The 20752-nt window shown below is 45.1% G+C and overlaps 1 protein-coding gene across 1 annotated transcript in view; it reads right to left on the reverse strand.

Moving 5' to 3' along the window:
* The window catches only part of FANK1 (fibronectin type III and ankyrin repeat domains 1), a 122349-nt gene that overhangs the window by 16809 nt on the left and 84788 nt on the right, over positions 1-20752 (reverse strand). The window contains 3 exon segments of the mRNA XM_055245989.2: positions 3314-3391; positions 4311-4435; positions 12656-12833. Of these exon segments, the coding sequence (XP_055101964.2) occupies positions 3314-3391; positions 4311-4435; positions 12656-12833 (381 nt within the window).

Consider the following 20752-nt stretch of genomic DNA (forward strand, 5'->3'; position numbering starts at 1 on the left):
AGCATGCAAAGGTTGGAAAATGAAACAAGTTCACTGCATGCTTATAAGCTTGAGGACCGTTTGTAGCAAAGACCAGGGCTTTTAGTATTAGGATATAATAAATGTAATGCCAATTCCAGCTTCCATGGGAGGTAAAGAGCACTTCACAGCTTACTCTGAGAACAAAGGGACACCTCACAGAAGAGAGGGGAATGACATAATTGTTCCTCAGTCCTTGCTTGCTGGGCAGTCACCACCGTTCCAGGGTGTGAGAGCTCTTTCTCTGTGTTAACTCCTTAACCATCCTCACACTACCATCAAGAGGGAAAGGAGGGACTGAGGACTACACTGAAACCTGTGTGAAGCAACAGAGGTACGAAAATATCTCCATTTACCTGAATTTGACAAAGAAAGAACAAAGAAATGAAAAGGCCCTTGTTTGCAGTGCACAGCAATTCTTTCTACTCCCACTGTAGGCAGGAGTCCTGAGGAACAGAGAGGAAATTCCAGGGTGAGCAGAATGTTCCATTCCTCCCACCCCTGAATCCTTCAAGACTTTGTGGGCCTGGCCCAAGGGAATGCCATCAATAAGTGCAATTGAATATTTTTAAAAGGCCAGCCATTGCTCTGCGGGTTTGTTTTTCTAGTGTTTTACCCTGAGTGTTGCAATTACAATTATCAAACTGATTCTGCCCATGGTGAGGACGTTAGCCCAGGCTCATCTGAGCCGGATGGAACTCACCAGTCAGGGCCAGGTGAACAGGGACACTGAGGAGAAGGGAGGAGCAGGGCAGAGTGGTCTTGAGGAAGCCATCGCTCACGTTCTCTAAGAGGGTCATTTAGCTGCAGATGTACCCGCAGATATTATAATACGGTGATAACACCTTTCTTGGTGGAATTTTAAGTCTTTATTAAAAGCAGTGAATAAATCACGAGCTCATTGGAGAAGATATTTGCCAATTAACAAGTAGCAGCTGTTTTTCTTTCTTTATAAGGGCCCAACTGATTAAAATTGTATGCCTCATTTAAGCAAGAATCTCGTGTACTTTACCTGGGGGAAAAAAAAGGTTGTTCATTCTTTATTCAAACAAAGTGCATGCCTCTGTGATTCATTAAAACACTCTCAAACTGAATGCAAATTATCACCACACAGAAGCATTTTGTATCATGTGCACAATTTTAGTTCTTTGTTTAGCATGATCTGCCTCCTTAGGAGAATCTGCTTTGGATATTATAAATATATAACAATAGCATAAGGGAGCTGCAGCCAGCCCGCAGAGCCAAGAGCCTGCCCCAGCTAGGAGGAGGAGGACACCTGATCCTCACCACCCAGTACAGCCCCCCAAGGTTGAGAAGGCTTCCTGGCTGCAGGCAGTGATGCTATCTATTATCTGGCAGTGAAATGGCCAGGATCACTCCCCCAACACACACACACACACACACACACACCCGGTCACCACCACACACTCATCCTTGCAGGAGGCCTCATCTAATTACTCATGGAAGCCACGGGGCTGTAAGGACAAACGCCCTGCACCAACTCTCCATGGCTGCCTCTGGAGCCAGCTCAGTGGGGAGAAGGCACATCTGGCCCACGGGCACAGCCTGATATAGTTTGGCTGTGTCCCCACCCAAATCTCATCTTGAATTGTAGCTCCCATAATTCCCATGTGTCATGGAAAGGACCTGGTGGGAGGTAATTGAATCATGGGGGCGGGGCTTTCCCATGCTGTTCTCATGATAGTGAATAAGTCTCATAAGAGCTGATGGTATTATAAAGAGAAATCCCCCTGCACATGCTCTCTCTTGCCTGCCGCCATGGAAGACATGCCTTTACTCCTTCTTTGCCTTCCACCATAGTTGTGAGGCCTCCCCAGCCATGTGGAACTGTGAGTCCATTAAACTTCTTTCCTTTATAAATTACCCAGCCTCAGGTATGTCTTTATTAGCAGCGTGAGAACACACGAACAAACAGCCCTTCCTAAAATTGCTCCAAATGGTACGCCAACCCCATGTAAACTCAGGCGAGGAGGGCCAGAAGCCCCTGCCCTGGCTTTGACGTGCTATTAAGAGGATGCTAGAGGCCACCTGAAGCCCACCATGGAAGGCTGCAGAACCAACCATATTCACCCTCACCTGGAAGGTTCAGGTGGACTCTCAGTGGCCAGTGGAAAACTAATACATCTCCCAACAAACATAAATGCAACCTGAGAAAATCAGTGTTTCTTTTCATACTCTTAATTCTGCCACTGGTCCTTAATTTATCACCCATCCACCCATCCATCCATCCAAGGATCTTCTTTTTTTAGAGAAAGGGTCCTGCTCTGTTGCCCAGGCTGGAGAGTGCAGTGGTGCCACCATAGCTCACCGTAGCCTTGAACTCCTGGGCTCAAGTGCTACTCCTGCTCGGGCCACAGGCACACACTCTGACTTATTTATTAAGGAACTCCCACAAGCTAAAGATGGCCAACCCATCGTCCACCCTTTCAGAGCCCGCAATGTAGGTGAGAGACCAAAAGGTAGACAAATACATAAGAAAAGATGCAAGAAGTGTTCATAGAGGTGGGGGAATACTGCTCTGTACCTGGGGAGGAGGGAAAGCATGTGACGGAGGAGGGGAAAGCCACATAAGGAATCGCCCTGCCATGCTTGCCCATGGAGCAGGCTCAGTGAGCATAGCAATGAAGTGAGTGCTCCAGGGAGGAGGGGCAGAAGTAGGGGAGTGTGGAGTGGCAGGAGGCCTGCGGGCAGTGGGGACAGGAAGAGGATGGGAGGGAGCAATAAGGTAGCCTGGGACGGCATGCTGGCCAGGGTTGCCTGGAGAGTCTCTGTTCATAAGCCTGGCTCCCTTTGCCTCTTCCTCCTGCCTCTTCTCCTGCAATGCCCTCTGCCTTCCTTCAGCACACAGAGCTCACGTTCTGCCATCTTTGCTTTCTCTTAAGAACCCCAGAGGTAAGTACCTTCCATATAACAGCAAATGTTCTCAACACTGCTGGATGAAGGAATGAGCCCTCTTTTTTTACCTGAATCCCCAGAGTTGACCATTTCACATCACAAGTCTCCTCTGAAATTGTGTTTTTCACAGCTAAACTCCCAGTTTGCTAAACTCAGATCCTGTCCCCTCATGCCAGGTCTGCAACTGAAGGTACCACAGCTCAAAGGCTGAGTTAACTTTAGTCTACACAAAAATTGTCATGAAGAAATGCCTAAAGGACACAGTTGAAAGCCATGGAAAGCACATACCTCTGAGCCAAATGCTACCTGGAATAAAACAGAAAAGCAGCTTTACTCAACAAAAGGAAGGTTTCCTTTGTGCAACTGAAAAATTATTTGCCTGTGTTTTCAGTGGGTGGGCCATGGAGAACACTTGTGACCACCCTAATTTTTACAATGCTCTTTCTCAGAGATGGCCCTGGACATAGATAGCATCTTTAAAATGCTTTAAAATACCAATCTCAGAAACAACCTTAAAACTCAGCCGGCTGAAGGGCTCAGAGCTCTCCATGTGGGGCTCTCCCTCGCGGGATTCTCCGTGGATGCAGCAGCGCTGTTCGTTCACCCTCACTCACCGTGACCCCAGGAATCGGGTTTGTGTGGCGAGTTAAGACCTACACCCTGGGGTTGTCTAAAACGGACAAGACGCTGAATGGAGCTGCTCGACCGAGGACGCTCAGGCAGGCGACCTGCTTGGCTGTGTGGGGACAATTAGGCTTACCCAGCCCACACCTCTGTGGCCCATTTCCTAAGAAAGGTGAATCCACCCTTTTGTGCTGAATGGCTACTAACAGGACAGTTCTGGCACAAAAATAGCTCTCCCAGTTTGTGAAAGCATAATTAGACTTCCCTGACATTACAAGTTATGGCAAGGCCCAACTAGTAAATATTATTGCAGTGTTTAAAAATGGTATCATTTCTGGCCGGGCACGGTGGCTCACACTTGTAATCCCAGCACTTTGGGAGGCCGAGGCGGGCGGATCACGAGGTCAGGAGATCGAGACCACGGTGAAACTCCGTCTCTACTACAAATACAAAAAAAAAATTAGCCGGGCGTGGTGGCGGGCGCCTGTAGTCCCAGCTACTCGGAGAGGCTGAGGCAGGAGAATGGCGTGAACCCGGGAGGCGGAGCTTGCAGTGAGCCGAGATTGCGCCACTGCACTCCAGCCTGGGCGACAAAGCGAGACTCCGTCTCAAAAAAAAAAAAAAAAAAAAAAAAATGGTATCATTTCTGCTTCTGGTAAGGCCAAACAAGAGGCAGAATATTTTTATCTCTAAATTGCTTGTCATGTCCATTGATCTAGAGACAGGTGAGTGCAGAGGGTCTGAATACTCACTGGTCGTAGACACTGAGACGAGTGGGCTGTACTCACACTCCCCAGAGGGGCTGGTGACCTTCAGGCGAAACCTGTACTGCGTCCTTGGTTCCAGACCTTCAACAACATGCTTCGTTGCATATCCCCTAGACAGGAGGAGACAAACATGCTGACAACACCAGTAGCTTAATCTGCACTCTCTGATAAGACAGGAGAAGAGCAGGTGGAAGTGATTTTCCTTCTATTTCCAGGACAAAACTGATGGATCCTGCTTTGCTGAACTCCGAGAGAATGAAGGACAAGTCCCACAGGGCACCCCTGTCCCTATCCAGCAGGTGCACTCTGTCCCATAGGGCCTAGTCCAGGGCCTGACACATAGCCAGCATGCCGTTTTGTACTTTGGAGAAATAATCACATTAACCACGACATTTGTCCTCAAGTGACAAAGTTTTATATTTGAAAGATAAGACAGGCAGTCAAATCGTATATATGTAATTTTCAAGTGGGGCCCATCTAGTGATGTGGGCTGTGAGGCTAATACACGGCTGCATAACTATTGCAGGCAAAATACCACTGCAGGGAAAGGACCTGAAGAAGTCACATGCAAGACTGCTCGTAGCCCATGAGCAACTTCCAGTAGAGCTGGGAGCTCAGGCAGCACATAGAAGACCATGCTAACATCATGCCCCATGGTCAAGTTCATTTTAGGAATGTTTGTGGGAAATGGATGCTGAGCACTTCTGGGATAGAAATCTGATTAGAGACTCCTGATGGAAATCCACACACCTCCAGAGGGAAGCAGTACTGAGTCTCATCATTTGCAGTCTGCAAAATTAGCACCAAGAAATGCAGTAAGGTAGTTTGCCTGCCTGCTCAGAAGATGCTGGGACCTAGCGCAAGTGCTAAGATTAAGACCCCACCTTCTGCTTGTGAGGCAGGTCCCAGGAGCCTGGCTTTGACTTGGCATGCAATCTGCAATATCAGGTTTCCAAAAGTTGACAGAGCTGTATATATTTCCCAATATTACCCAAAACCTCTGTATTACCCATTTCTCTTTTCTGCCAACATTCTTTCTTCTTATCTGACTAAACTCCATGTATCCCTTTTCAAATCTTATCTCTAGATCTTTCTTTTCTTCTACTCAAAGCCTTGGTTTTTGAGAGGGTGTGTGTATGTGTGTGTGTCATTTCCAGCTCTTTCTTCTTTCCTACTTCAACACTTAATCCGGTTCTTGTTCTCCTCCCTTGGACCATTCTCCATAACTCCTTCAATACCAAGGTTACCACTGTTTCCTCCATTTTTTTTTTCCTGTCTCTAGTTTTTACTTTTATTCTCAATAGATCCTCCAAAGATACCAGAACCATTCTTTGGGATTCACAACTAATTTTTCCAGGATGTTTATGTGCAACTAAATATTTATACATCAATTCCAGTCCACGCAACTCAACAAGTGTATCCAGTGCCCATTATTTGCAAGGTGCTGAGGCAGGCTGGGATGTAGTCCTGAACCAGCTCAGGGCCAAAATGAACCTGTCAACACTGAGTTGACCCCAACTTCCTACTGATGGGGTGGCAAGAAAAGGGGCAGTCAAGGACAGTGAAGAAGGGACAGCTGAGCAAGGGTGAAATGACAGTGCTGGAGTTAGCATCATTAATAAACACCTGAAAACCTGACTTCAGATCTGGACTAGGTGGGTGAACTAACACCTCACCTAATCATCAAACAGCCTTGCCCACTCACTCCCAGCCCCCACTGGATTCTTTCCCCTGAAGGATGAGGCATGGCACTAAGTGTGTGGCTAAAGAACAGACCCAACACTTGTCCTAGAGGGAGGAGTATTCCCAAAGGAGAAGCCAGAAGGTCTAAGTTCCTTCCGCCAAATTCATCCATCAAACAAGTAATTCCCCCACTGAGGAACAGGCACCTGAGGAACAGGTATAGAGCAGAGACAGTGAGGTGCCAGGACAGTGTCCTCTGGTAGAGGCATCTCTGATGTCAAGTGAGAAATGGCATAAAGGACTTCCACGACAGACAGGCAGATGTCTCCCAGGCAGTCTGAGAAAGGGACTTCCCAGTAGGGATGAAAGAACACACAACTCCTGGGAAAGTCATGGTCTAGGTGCTCTCACTGCGGCGAGAGTCAGGGTGCAGAAGAGTCTGGCACATCCAGGAAAGAGGTGCCTCCGTGAAATCTGGAGACAACTCTAACATCATAATTTTAACTCTAACATCTAACAGAACCTTTTTTTGAAAACTGAAAAACATTTACAAAGACCTTCTTCACTTGATGTTTCTGTCCTTTGTTAAAATGTGAAATTTCAAGGTAAAATCAAATACTGAACATTCATTGATCCTGTTTTTGCATCACAAAGTTACTTCAGACACCAAATCTAAATGACTTCTTGGGTGTAGTGCCAGCAGAGCCAAGAAAAAGACTAAGCACATTGAGGCATCTCTGACCACGTACGTGTCTCTGCCTCCCTGCTCTGTGCTGGTGGATTCAGCCTCCTCACTGACATCACCTTTGCTAGAAACACATTTCTCTTCACCTAAAAGAAGCCAAATGAGCTGGAAGTCAAGCTGTTCTCCAGTCTCTACCACCCCTGCAGGAACATGTTCCTCCCCCACAGAGTTAGAGTCTCGTTCCTCTCCCCTTGAACAGGATGGAAAGTGGTGGAAGTGAATCTGTACAGCTCTGGGTCTGGGCCTTAAGATGCCCAGAAGTTTCTGCTTCTCCTCCCTTGGAAGCTGGCCACCATGTAAAGAAGTTCAACTTCCCTGTTGGAGAAAGAGGCCACCTAGTAAGACAGAGTCAGTGGAAGATCCAGACCACAAAGGAGATGAAAAAGCCCAGCCAGTCTCCTGTTGTCCTGGCCATCCCAGCTGATGCATCACACATGGGTGAAGCCACTTGGTTCTTCCAGCCCCAAGAGAGCTGCAACAGCCAAGACCACATGGGGCAGAAACAAGCCATCAACACCCTAGCCAAATTACAGATCATGAGCAAACACATGACTGTTTCTGCTGTCAACCACTAAAGTCTGGGGCTGGTTTGCCATGCAGCAGATAACTGAGATAGTATGTATCAAGAAAAAAGAAACTGTAGGAAAGACAATGAAGAAATAACCCCAATGGCATTACAGAAACTTTTCCATCAAGAAACCGAGAAGTAGGTAAGTGTTAAAAATTGATATAAATACATTTACCATAAAAGTAAAAGCTCTAAAACCAAGATAAATATTCAGAAAAATCACTGGGGCTAAAAAGTAATAATTTTTTTCAAACTAAAATGTATCAGCCTGGCACAAAGTAGTCTTATGAGTAGGTAGATTTTGATGTTAAATGAAAATAGGTCCATGAATACTTAGATATTTGAGTCATAGAAACTGAGCCCTCAACAATGTGTGGCATCTGAAAAGATCTTTAGAAGTTCGGTGAGAATATAATAGCCAAGCCTCACCGGAATTCAGTGCAAGGTGTCAAAGACTTAGCATAGTATTAGACCAAAATAAAACCAGAAGTGCTCCCAATAAAATTCAGTATTGCTAAATATCAGAAGGTCACCCTGAAGCAATAGCACCTCCATAACCCCTGGAAAGGGAAATAACGCAACTGTGTTAGAAACCAGATGTTACCAAGCACACTTGTGAAAGGCTGAAGATTCTTGCATCACTAGAGATGGCTCCAAAGAGGACAAAAGACACAGCAGGGACCCAGGACACAACTGCCCACCAGGGTACTCTACAGTGATTACAACGCAGGCACAGGGAGGACTCCTGAGAGCAGTTCATTGAACCCATGGAGAAGCGCAACTTTACCTAGACATGACAGCTGAAAAAATAAATGAATCTTAGAGTGACTTCCACAGGAGAGGAAAAGTCTACAAAAATTTAAAGCATAGCCTTGTTTTTGTTATCAGTCAATAAGCAAATGTTTGATGCAAGAGCTGAGCAAATATGAAACACAAGAAGCTAAATACTGAAAAGCCCCAAGACTCAGTTACCAGACTTCCCTTTCTTCTCTAAACTCCCTCCCCCAGAATTCCAATCCAGCCTCATGCTGATGACTCTGGAGTCTGTCTCTCCAACCCAGACCCTTTCCCTGGCCCTTGACATCCCCAACAGCCTCCTTGACATCTCAGCTTGGATGTCGGACAGTTTCAAACTGAGCATCTACTCCACCCACAGTCTTCCCCATCTCTGTTATTACAGTTGCTCAGGCCAAACCCTGGGTGCCTCCTGTGGAAGACTGGATTGTTGTTCAGAGACACGAGGTGCCCTCCCACAAGGATCCTACCTCCCCGCCCTGTTGAACTCAGACATGGCTGCATGTCTTGCTTTAAACAATGAAGTATACGCAGAAGTGGAGTATGTCATTCTGGGTGGAAGCTTCAAGAAACAGCGTGCCATGCTCTCTCCCCTGCTACAGTGACTGACAATGTTCAGGCAGAGGCTGCTGCATTGGCCTGGGCTGCGGTAGGAGGACAATGCAGGATGGAGCCCTGGCCGACCCACGGCGGGCATGGTGTGTGGGAGGGAATCACTGCTGCCATAAGCCACTGAGACTGTGACGCTGGTGCTTCAGGCAGCATCACTGGGCCTGTGCTGGCTGCCACATATCCCTTGAGCGTCCTCTCTCTCTCTCACATCCCATATCCTGTCCACCAGCAAGTTCTTAAACCCACCTTTAAAGCATATCCTGCATCCTCCACTTTCCACACTGTTGTGTTGTCACCCACCTAAACTGTTTCAAAAGCTTCCTCGTCAGTCCTCCCTGCTGCTTGCTGCCTGGCCTCCCTACAGCCTGTTCCCAACTCAGCAGCCAGAGGGATCCTCGTAAAACATAAGCCGGATCACGCCTCTTCTCAGCTTCACAATCTCCAGTGGCTTTCCCCGCCTCTCTCAGAGTAAGCCAGAGTTCTCCCAATAACCCTCAAGGCCCAGGCAGTGACCTCTCATGACCCAGCTGCCCTTGCCCCCATTACTTTCCTCCTTGTTCCCTCTGCTCCTCAATGCTCCTGGGACCAGCCAGGTACATTTGTACCGCCAGGCTTTCTCACCTGCCCTTTGCTATGTCTGGAAGGTTCTTCCCCCAGATAGTTGCAAGGCTCCAGGTATCCTTGCTTCGGATCTACTCAGAAGTTACCTTCTTGGTGAAGACTTCCCCACCTCTACCCCAGGCCCTCAATTTTTCCTATGCTGCTGCCCCTCAGTATGTATTGCCTGCTGACTACCTATTTTTACTTATGTATCTTATTTATTGTTTGCCTTCCTCATCACGAGGGAGGAATTTTTTCCCAGTGCCATATCCCCAGCATCCGGAGCAGTGTCTGACACATGGCAGACACTCAATAATACACGCTGATGGAATAAATGGAATGCGTGGCATGGGCAGCAATGATCACAGGAATTTAGGGCACAGACAATAGGGTAGTAAGGAGAGCTTCTCGGTGGAGGTAAAATCTGACCAGGGCAGAAGAAAGAATAGGGTGAGAGGGGACAATCTGTCCAAACACGGAAAACAACTGAACACACATGCAGAAAACGTCAAGGCATATTCAAAGGACAGTAGGAAATCTGACTGGAGGGTTTGTGCTGAGAAATAAGAGGCAACAAGAAAGGCAGGTGTGGGGAAACTGTGAAAGGCATTAAATGTTAGTCCAAGGAATTTTGCCTTTATCCTTCAAGCAATGGAGACCCACCAAAGACAATTTGACAAAAGAAAGATTAAAATGGAAATTAGCCCAGCAAGATAGAATGATGAGGAAAAAAAAAAAAAAGGAATAAAGTCAACTCCTTCCATCAGAAAATACACTGGGCAGGTGTAGGAGCTGGGGATCCACAAATGAGCTAGACAGAAATGGAGTTTACATCCTGCAGGGGAAAACCCAGCTAATGAGGGAAAGCACAAAAGCAATTCTACAAATGGAGAATTCAGTAACTGACTGGCTATGTGAAGCCATGGAGGAAAGCCCAAGTCAAAGACAATATCATTGATTCCAGATAGACTGATGTCTGATGGGAACAGAAACTCACAAATCAGGAAGAAGTTCTTAAATCCACAATCCAAACATCAGGTATTCTAGATAATCACTTTTTACAAGAAAAGCATTTGCTAGTTTTAATGCTATGTAGAGAAAGAAATAAGGAAGCAAAAGAGGTCAAGATTAATGCAGCCTAATTCTGCCACCTAGCGTCAAGATTTGTACTGTATAATTCTGCGAGAAATGCAGGCATTTCCCCACTGTCCTTACAGCGGGGACCACAGATGTCACTGCCAGCCCCACAATGCCAGGCTGTCGTCAGAGTGTGAGTGCGTTCTCCAGCCTGACAGCAACCAGGTCTCTGGGGAGACACACAGACACACACCTCAGGCTGGAAGCCAGCACACGCAGCTGTGGTTTCTCTAGCTGAGGCTGCCTACCTGGCCATCCAGCAAAGGAATAGCCAAGGAAGAAAGAACGATGCAGGATGGCCCCACTGACCTGCCCAACACAGCTTGTGGTGCTAAGGTGATGGGGGAAAGAAAGATGTCTTTTTCTTTCTCCAGAGAAATGCTTCTCATAATTCATGCTTTTAGATAGAAAAAGCATACCTTCAATGAGTAAAACGACATGATTAAAATAACATTTGAGTAGTTAGAACAAGAACTATTTTTACATTGTAACTACATTTCAGATTCTTTTTAAGGTACAGAGAAATTTCTCAAATATCAGATATATTATCACTCAAGTAACAGTTGCAGTTGAGCCTTCATATACAGATTATATACATATTTATAGATATTTTATACACACAAACATACCTATCTCCTCATGTCAGCACTTTTATCACAATGCAAACTTGAGAAAAGGCCAGGAAAGTGATGAACCTGTTCTGCATCTTGACTGCATCAATGCCAATATCCTGACTGTGACACTGCACTATTATTTTCAAAGACGTTACCATAGGGGAGAAATGGGAAAAGGTACAATCACTCTGTATTATTTCTTACAACTGGATATGAATCTATAATTATTTCAAAATTAAAAGTTTCACTAAAAACCATATTTGTATCTCATTTTTGGTATTCCTGAATCACAAAATAGTCATTTTGCATTTTTCAAGTGGTAAATCTATCAAGGGGAAGAAATAAGTCAGAGATGATATGAAGACTAAGAAGAAAAACATAACTTTTTCTTTTTTTTTTTTGAGACAGGGTCTCACACTCTGTCACCCAGGCTGGAGTGCAGTGGCACAATCGTGGCTCACTGCAGCCTCAACCTCCCAGGCTCAAGTGATCCTCCCACCTCAGCCTCTCAAGTAGTTGGGACTACAGGCATAAGCCACCACACCTGGCTAACTTTTGGATTTTTTGTAGAGATGGGATTTCGCTATGTTGCCTAGGCTGGTCTTGAACATCCAGGTTCAAGGGATCCACCCACTTCAGCCTCCCACAGTGCTGAGATTACAGGCATGAGCCACCATGCCTGGCCAAAAATGACTTCTTGATTACTCCTGGTGGTATTTGTTCATACAAGAAGCATTTGGAAGGCCTGCTATATTAACAGCCAGCACTGTCAAGGAACCGGCTAGAGCGTTAAGCAGGCAGGAGTCTTACTTGTCTCTCACCGAGTTTAATACTGGGTGGGGAGGCAGGAAAGGAACAAGTAAAAGAAATAAACAAGTAAACAACAAGGTAAACAAACTAAGCAAACAAGTAAACAAGTAAAATAAGCCCAACAGAGCTAAATGCTACGTGGCATACAAAACGAGGTTCTGAGCTACAGGAGGCCTGCGTGGAAGGATGGCTACTTCACATGGCCTTCTGGGGCGGGGGGATATTTCATCTGAGATTGGCATGGTGTGAAGGAACCAGCTGTATAAAAACAGAAGGAAATGTATTCAAGGCAACAGCAACAAGCAAGACCCTGCGATGGGAACCAGCTTGGCCTGCCAAGGCTGAGAGGCAGCCAGCGTGGTATAAGACAGTTGACAAGGGGACAATGGTATGACATGAGATCAGAGAAGCTGGCCAGGGTAGACCATGCGGGGCCATTCCACGTCAGTGAACACAGCAGCCTGATGGGAAGCTCACCTAGTTGCATCAAGCTATTGTTTGAGTCTGTCTCTACATTCTGGATTTTAAATACGTATCATTAAAATATTTCAGGAGTCAAAGCTCTCAAAGGTACAGAGGTTTAATTTCAAAGTTACTGCTAATGCCTATTTTCCAAAAATTGTAATTCATAAAAGAGCATGAATACAAATGATGCTGACTCATTCTTTAATTTGAAACAAGCAGTGGCTTTTTAGAGACAACAGAAATCATTCCAGCTAATCAGGAAGTCAAGGCAAAGTGGCAAGCAATTCAACACTGCACCTACGTATAAATGATACCATAAGTGTGCATGTTGGGGTCTTTTTCTTCAATGGAGAACCTGAACCACTGCTCCTGAGGTCCTTGGCGTTTGGCTTTCTTTTCCACATCCCAGTATAATTCAATGCTGTGATGAGTCACTTTGCCCACAACAGGTGGATGAGGCTTTGAGGGTGGCGTGATTTCTAAAAAAAGAATGATACCGAATTTCAGGACCCAGTTTCCATAAGGAAGAGAGACCAGTCGAGTGGATTACAGCTGCTTGGTGATCCAGATATTTTTCTGAGCATAAGGCACACATATGAGCATACCTCCCCGTTGCTTAAAGAACCCCTGAAAAGCTAAAGAGATACAAAATTCAGCTGATGTGTGAGCTACCACAGTCTTCAACAAGCATATATTGTACCATGCCCATCAATATCATGCCACCCCCACTGACCCTTCCAAAGGGCTGCTTAACATATCAAACTAATAAGGTTGTACTTGACCTGCTAGAACTCAGTTTGCTTCTATAATCCTTCAGTGACTAACAAAGCCAAGAGACAAATGCTCTATCTGATCCAAATATCTGGAACATAGATGACAAAGGGTTGACATCTATGCTGTATAAACAGTCCTCAGAAACTAACCAAGAATAAAGGCCCAAGGTTAGTAACAAACCTAGCAAAAGATGAGCAGCACACAAGAAAACAAATTGCCAAGATAATATCTGGAAAGATGCTCATATCATCCCCTAGTGCTCACAGAAATCGGTAACAATGGGGTATAACTTTATATCCAGTCAGAAACTGAAAAAGAAATTTCATAACTATTGGAATTCACAAGATAGGGAGAGGATATTCTCATGCTGGTTGTAGGAAATATGAATTATCGCCTTTTTAGAGGGCAATATGGAAGCATCTATTAAAATTAAAAATACACATATCCCTGTCTCACCATCCCACCCCTGGAAACTTCTGCAGAAATCAGAGCATAAATACACATAAGAGTGAGTGGCCAAGATGGCTGACTAGAAGCAGCTGGTGTACCTGACTCTCACACAGAGGAACAGAAGGGACGAGTGAATACAACACTTTCAACTGAAACAGCCAGGTACTCGCACTGGGACTAATCAAGGAAACAACCTGACCCACAGAGAACAAAGAAAAGCAAGACAGGACAATGGCCCACTGGGGGTCAACACGGAGCCAGGGGATCCTCCCATGCCCAGAGAAGCAATGACTGAATGAGCCACCCAGAAACCATGCTTCTCCCACAGATCTTTGCAAACCTCGGGTCAGGAGCTCTCCATGTAAACCCCTCTCTACCAGCGCCTTCAGTCTTCAGTCTGACAGAGCTGCGTGGAGTCTTGGCAGAGCAGCCGCTCAGGCACGCGTAGAGACCCTGGAGCCTTAGCTACTCAGGCTTTCCAGCAAAAGTAGCCGTAGCTCTGGCAAAGTGAGAGGTTAGACTCCTGTACATACCCCTTAGCAGAGAGGATGAATCCAGGCGGCTGAGCAGCAACAGCCCCCACTTCCACTGCACCTCATGAGATAAGACCCACTGGCTTGGAATTCCAGCCAGCTACCAGTAGCAGCATTGCACCTCCCTAAGAAGCACCTCCCAGGGGGAGGGACAGGCCACCAGCTTTGCTGTTTGGGCACCTTAGCCATTCTAGATTTCAGGCTTTGGAGAGTCTGAGCCAACACAGGGCAGAAGGGATCCCCCAGTACAGCATAGCTGCTCTACCGAAATGTGGCCAGACAGCTGCTTTAAGCAGGTACCTATCCTGTTCCCTCACTGGACAGGACCTTCCAACTGGGGCCTCCAGCCACCCTTGCCCGAGCTGTCCATCTGACAGATGGACATTGAATTTCCCCTGGGATGGCACTCCCAGAGGGAGAGGTGGGCCACCATCTTTGCTGTTCAGGTGCCTTAGCCGTTCCGGCCTTTGAGCCTCATAGTATCCGAGGCGATCGGGGGCTGAAGCGGACCCCTAGCACAGAACAACTGCTCTCCCAAAACGTGGCCGGACTGCATTTTTAAGTGGGTCCCAATCCCTTTCCTCCTCACTGGCCGGGACCTCCCAACCAGGGTCTCCAGCCACTTCCTACAGGTGCCTTTGGGCCGACACCAGGTCCACACCTCCCTGGGACGAAGCTCCCAGAGGGAGGGACAGGCTGCCATCTTTGCTGTTTCTCAGCCTTCACTGGTGACACCTCCAGGTTCTGGAAAATCTGAGGTGAGTAGGGACTGGAGCAGGCCCCAAGCATACCACAGCAGCCCTATGGAAAAGTGGCCAGACTGTTACATGGGTGCCTGTTCCCATATCTCCTCACTGGACAGGTCCTCCAGGCCTGGGCCTCCAGCTACCCCCGCCAGAGCTATGGAGCCGGTACCAACTCAGCAACTCCCTAAACAGAGCCTCCAGGGGCAACTGAAAGCCTCTCTGCCACTACCTCAGCAGTGGAACTGCCCTTGCCACCCTCTAACAAAGGAGCAAAGACTCTAAGAGTGCCTTATCTACACATCCAATAAGCTACAGTCGACTCAAGGAGAGGCAGCCAGTCTGTCTCCCACAGGTCCCACACCCCCTCTCCCCAGCATGGCTCATCACCAGACAGGGAACCCCTGGCTTAGGCACAGAGCACAAACCCTCCATCTTGGGCTGACTGCACCGAGTGAATGCTGACCCACATCTCTCTGAGGTGGAGCCCCCAGGAGTCAAGCAAATGACCCTTGGCCACAACCCCTGCTAAGATCTCTTCCTCTGCTGCCTCTAAGCTGGGAAAGGAACAAACACTGAGATCACCCCAGAGCTGCAGTGGGCATCCCAGGAGTGCCAAGGAGAGCCAGCACTCAAGTGGGAGAGGAACGCACAGTTTCAGAGCACTGAAAGGGAACATGGCGGAAACTGTGAGGAAACGGGAGCCACACAACCAAACAAGAGTCTAGCAACTGACCAATACACCTAAGCGCCACCTACTGGATCACACCCCAAAGCTTCAACACCAAAAATACCTCATTAACATACCCCGCTCTGAAACCAGAGACAACAAGTAAGCTTCAAAGACCCTACACAAAGCATCAGCCCAGTGAAAACATCCAGAAAAGAAGTCTGTTGACCATACTCAATCTACATTAAAGGAACACCCATACTCAGAGATGAGAAAGAACCAGCAAGAACTCTGATAACACTCAGATGGCCAGAGTGTCATATGTCCTCCAAATGGCCACACCAGTTCTCCAATAAGAGCTCGTAACTGGGCAGAACTGGCTGGAATATAGGAAGTAGAATTCGGAATATGGATAGGAACAAAGATCACAGATTCAGGAGGATGGTGAAACCCAATCTAAGGAAAAGAAGAATCACAGTAAAATGATACAGGAGCTGAAGGATAGAACAGCCAGCATAAAAAAGAACCTAACGGGTCTGACAGAGCTAAATAATACAATACAATAATTTTACAACAGGGCACAGTAGCTCACTCCTGTAATCCCAGCACTTTGGGAGGCTGAGGCAGGTGGATTGCCTGAGATCAGGAGTTTGAGGACAGCCTGGCCAACATGGTGAAACCCCATCTCTACTAAAAATATAAAAATTAGCCAGGCGTAGTAGCAGGCACCTGTAGTCCCAGCTGCTCGGGAGGCTGAGGTAGGAGAATCACTTGAACCTAGGACACAGAGATTGCGGTGAGCAGAGATTGTTCCACTGCACTCCAGCCTGGGTGACAGAGCGAGGTTCCGTCTCAAAAAAAAAAAAAAAAATTTACAATGCAATCACAAGTATTAACAGCTGAATAAACCTAACTGAGGAAAGAATCTCAGAACTTGAGGACTGGTTCTCTGAAATGGGTCAGACAAAAATGAAAACATAAATAAAAAGGAATGAATAAAACCTCCGAGAAGAATGGGATTATGTAGAGGCCAAATCTACAAATCACTGGCATCCCTGAAAGGGAGGGAGAGAAAGCAAACAACTTGGAAAATATATTCCTAGATATCATCCATGAAAACTTCCCTAACCTTACTAGAGGGACCTACAGTCAAATTCAGGAAATACAGGGAACTCCTGCAAGATTCTACACAAGAAGATCATCTCCAAGACACATAATTGTCAGGTTTTCCAAGGCTGAAATGAAAGAATGTTAAAGGCAGCTAGAGAGAAAGGGCAGGTCACCTACAAAGGGATCCCCTTAGGCGAACAGTGGACCTCTCAGCTGAAACCCTACAAGCCAGAAGAGATTACAGGCCTATATTCAACATTCTTTAAAAAAAAAATCTTCAACCAATAATTTCATATCCTGCCAAACTAAGCTTCCTAAGTGAAGGAGAAACAAGATCCTTTTCAGGTAAGCAAATGTTGAGGAACTTCATTACCAGACCTGCCTTGTAAGAGATCTTGGAAGGAACAGTAAATATAGAAAGGAAAGACTGCTACCAGCTGATACAAAAATACACTTAAACACACAGACTAGTGTCACTGTAAAGCAACCACACAAACAAGCCAACATAATAACCAGCTAATGACAGGATCAGTGACAGCACCAGCTAATGACAGGATCAATGATACGATCAAACAGCACAACGGCAGGATCAAATCCACACATATCAATACCAACCTTGAATGTAAACAGGCTAAATGCCCCCACTTAAAAGGCACAGAATGGGAGAAAATATTTGCAAACTATGTATCTGACAAAGGTCTAATATCCAGCATCTATAAAGAACTTAAACACATTTACAAGAGAAAAATAAACAACCCCATTAAAAATTGAGCAAAAGACATAAACAGACACTTCTCAAAAGAAGACATACGTGTGGCCAACAAGCATATGAAAAAAAGATCAATATCACTAATCATTAGAGAAATGCAAATCAAAACCACAAAGAGATGCCATCTCACACCAGTCAGAATGGCTATTATTAAAAAGCCAAAAAAATAACAGATGCTGGCGATGTCATAAAGGGAACCTTTATACACTGTTGGTGGGATAAATTTGTTCAACAATTGTGGAAAGCAGTATGGCAATTTCACAAAGAGCTAAAACCAGAACTACCATCTGACCCAGCCATCCCATTACTGGGTATATACCCAAGGAATATAAACCATTCTACCACAAACACACATGTGAATGTTCATTGCACCGACTGTTCGTAATAGCAAAGACATGGAATCAACCTAAATGCCCATCAATGACAGACTGGATAAAGAAAATGTGGTACATATACACCATGAAATATTATGCAGCCATAAAAAAGAAAGAGATCAGGTCTTGTGCGGGAACATGGATGGAACTGGAGGCTATCATCTAATGCAGGAACACAAAATCAAATACCGCATGTTCTCTTTTATAAGAGGATGCTAAATGAGAAGAACTTATGAACACAAAGAAGGAAACAACAGACACTGGGGTCTACTTGAAGGGGGAGGGTGAGAGGAGCAGAAAAGGTAACTACTGGGTATTGAGCTTAATACCTGGGTGATGTAATATTATGTACAACAAACTCCTGTGACTCATGTTTATCTGTGTGACAAACCTTCACACGTACCCCCAAACCTAAAATAAAAATTAAAAAAATAAAAATAGATACACACAAAGACACACAGGACATTACTATAGTTTTCAGCAGTTCACAGCAAAACAACAAAAAAAAGATGACCCATTTATAAGAGAATGGACAAATAAGTTATTCTATGTCCATAAAGTGGAACATTATACACCCTTTGAAAAATGAATTTGTTCTATACTAGGTGCTTTGAAAGGACCTCCACTAAGTATTGTTGGGTGAGAAATAAAGGTGCAAAGAAAAACACAGAATATCTCATTTTTGCCAAAGGTAACAAGGGGTACAGTAGAGTGTATACCAAGCTGTTTAGCATGCAATTGTTCTATGTTAGTTTTGTCTCCCCTGCTATACTTTAAGTTTCTTACGGGCTAGGTCCATGTCTTACACTTCCTTTGAAACTTCTCCCTGTAACTCAATCCTTCTTGAGCCTCAAATATATCACAGATTCACTGCATTGCTCATTTTTTTTAAAAAAAAGAATCTTGCCTTTCCCTTGAGCCAATGTCCCAAGTAGCTGACTGGCCACCCTCTGAAGACCCAGGGGTCCTCCTGCAGTGCAGACCCACTGAGGAAGACAGGGCTACCCTGGTCTTGCCCACCCCAGGCCAGTGGGGCACACAGCCAACAATTTCCCTTACACAAAGACCCCAGAGATACGCTAGGCAGGCTGCAAGCTCATTTTCCTAACTTTATTTTCCAAATGTTTATAGAAAGCATGATGGAATTGGATAAACGTAGGTTTGAATATGTTCTCTGAAACTCAGTTTAAAATACCACAAAGTGTTTTGTGATAATTAAGTTAAAAAGTATCTAAATAAATGATGGCATATTTCCTACAGTAAAATCCTGTACAACAACTAAAAGAAATTAGCTGTATGAGTTTTGTATACACCTGCAACATAGATCAATTCAAAATGAATGGGTGGAAAACATGGGTTGCAAAAGGACACACTACATAACACAAAAAAAACACTACATGTTATTTATGAATGCACAGATATGTAGTAAAAGTTAAAAAGCTGATGGGAAGAACATACACCACCTCAACAACATAACAGAAGGGATGGGGGCATGATGGGCAGGAGGGGGGTCTTACCAGTGTATTTGCAAGGTTTTATTTCTTCATGAAAAGACTTTAGGATATATATGGCAAAATGTTAACATCTTAAACCAAATGGTATATTGAGTACATTACCATTTGAAATAATTTTGATGTTTAAAATATTAGTTTTTGAAAAATAACCATAAAAATCAACAATATACATTACCCTTACGGGCCTCTTGGTTTTCTTAGAGAAACCAATTTCAGGGTTCTAGACACTGAGGGATACATGTGGAAGAAAGAACTATTGGGCCAGACACTGACCTCTTATTGTGAGTCATCTCACTGAATCCCAGCAATTCTGGCTGGTGATGTCACGATGACTCACATCTTCACATCCTTGTATCATGACATCAGTGTTGAACAAATGATTTTTTTCACAGCCCACTAAAACCAAACACCAGGAATGGTAGACTGTTATGGATTACCCCCAGAATAACCAGAAGCCAACAAGTATTTCAATTCCAAAGACATCCAGCCTAGAATCCTACTAGAGATCAGAACAGGCAAGAAATTCTAAATTAATGTCAAATTTCAAAACAGTTCACCATGAAGTTATATGAGGAGTAAAAAGATAACATTCCCAGATATCCAAGAGTTTCTTATGGCTTGTTCTTTACTGACCATTGATGTAGGTATATAATGAGAGATCTCCATCAGTGAGCTTGGCACCAGCCACAGGTGGCCCACTGCCACCAGAGCTGGCCATGATGGAGCCAAAACCCTCACTGCTAGCCATCACCCCTCCAGATCTGCTACAGAGCCTGGAAAAGGTGGGTGTGGTGCTTGGAAAGTTGGTTCATGTTTGTGTGTGTGTGTGTGTGTGTGTGTGTGTGTGTGTGTGTGTGTGTGTGATGGGGGCAGGTAGTGATCCAAATGTAATGGCAGCATGGTCTCTCCAAGGAAGCCTTAGGTGTGAGTGAAGCCTCAGTGAACACACACACGTGTCAGCAATGGACCAGCTGCTGCCAAATCACACAACTATGCAACACGTTGCTCACACAGAAATGCCAATGGTTAGTGTACGGCCCATTGATAATGTTCCTGCATCTTCTTTACTTTCATACAAAACTCATCAAGATGCGAATCTCCACTTAGGCAAGAGTTGCTTTTTGCAAAAAGCTATTATTGCCATATAGGACCTGGATGGTCAGGTCATGAATGAATGACCTCATCAAGTAAGAGCTAGTTATTTTTAGGATGCCAAAAAAATAGTGGATGACACCCAATTTGTTTTGCTTTGTTTCTTAGACAACCTAGAGTAATGTGACAGGTGTATCCTAATCCTTACAATATTATACCCGTATACTTTCTAATTTCTCTTTGATAAAAATTCTAGTGTTTTTGTCATCATCTGCTAATATACATATTTTAGGATATTGGTTTTAGGATCCTAAAATATGTATATTTACAGGTGACTAGCAGAGTGCAAACATTACTATGACAATGGAG

Source organism: Symphalangus syndactylus, chromosome 2, assembly GCF_028878055.3.
Source record: "Symphalangus syndactylus isolate Jambi chromosome 2, NHGRI_mSymSyn1-v2.1_pri, whole genome shotgun sequence".
NCBI lineage: Eukaryota > Metazoa > Chordata > Mammalia > Primates > Hylobatidae > Symphalangus > Symphalangus syndactylus.